Below are 959 nucleotides of genomic sequence, written 5' to 3'. Positions count from 1 at the left end.
CTATTCTGCTGTGCGATGTTATCTATCACTGCAGTAGGACTATCATCCAAAGTACTGATTAAGAAGTACAGACCAAGTCTTAACATCCAATCAGACTCAATACGTGCCAAATTATTCACTTGACTTTGGTTTTCCTTTGTGTGAGGTCACTTGATGATTCACTGGCTTAGAACAATAGACTATTGTTTTCAGTTTAGTTTTGTCGACTTATGTAAATTTTCTTCATTTTCTTGATAATGATGACAGGATGTCATCGAAACGTCGAAATCTCTCCACGTTAGTTTTTCTGCTAAATTTAATAACAAAAGTCAATCTTATACGTATTTTAAAACGCGAAAACAAGCTGCATTTATTTAGGAGATTTGAAGATTGCAGTACGAAGCAAATCAATTGCGCTGGAGCAATAGAATTCTTACAACTATGCAAGTCCTTTGACCTCACACCTACATTTGCCAAGGTCGACTCGACAAAGTCAAGCAAATGGTCTGAGTCATCAAAGAAATTTACCTCCAATGTTGTTACAGAAGAGCTCAAGTTGAAAACGAGGCAAAACACAGCACTGAAGAGAGAACTAGCCTTGATCTGCGATGAAATCCGACAGAGTTTTTCATATTTTCGATACTTATGTATCTTGAAAATAATGTCACAACTTCGAAACAAGCAGTTTGATCGGGTTATGAAGAGCCATACCAATAAAATCGCCAAACTTCTACACAGAGAGTTTGATGTCGACACTCATATAAACAATATTTCGTCTTACAAGTTATCATTCTTTCAAAAACTGGCGCTATGTCGTGGCCTAAAATTTTCTCTTCCTCAAGACGCACCAGCCGAAGAAATTCAAGCAAGCTTTGAAAAAGCTTACTGGAAAGTTGAGCCTACGTTACCTCCCGACCTAAAAGAGTTTACAGCTGCAAATCTCCGAGCGATCGCTCACAACTACATCGAGTGTAAAGCTC

The 959-nt window shown here is 38.1% G+C and overlaps 1 protein-coding gene across 1 annotated transcript in view; it reads left to right on the top strand.

Annotated features, from left to right (window-relative positions):
* Positions 1-306: 306 nt before the first annotated feature.
* Positions 307-959, top strand: part of LOC146457511 (uncharacterized) — a 2559-nt gene continuing 1906 nt past the window's right edge. Inside the window, exon 1 of the mRNA XM_085091887.1 lies at positions 307-959. This exon is cut by the window's right edge and continues 1771 nt beyond it. Within this exon, the coding sequence (XP_084948013.1) occupies positions 641-959 (319 nt within the window). The 5' untranslated portion in view covers positions 307-640.

The sequence above is a fragment of the Pavona decussata genome, unplaced genomic scaffold, assembly GCF_977016875.1.
Source record: "Pavona decussata unplaced genomic scaffold, jaPavDecu1.1 SCAFFOLD_242, whole genome shotgun sequence".
NCBI lineage: Eukaryota > Metazoa > Cnidaria > Anthozoa > Scleractinia > Agariciidae > Pavona > Pavona decussata.
The sequence above is the reverse complement of the archived record's forward strand: the minus strand, read 5'-3'. Positions and strand labels throughout refer to the sequence as shown.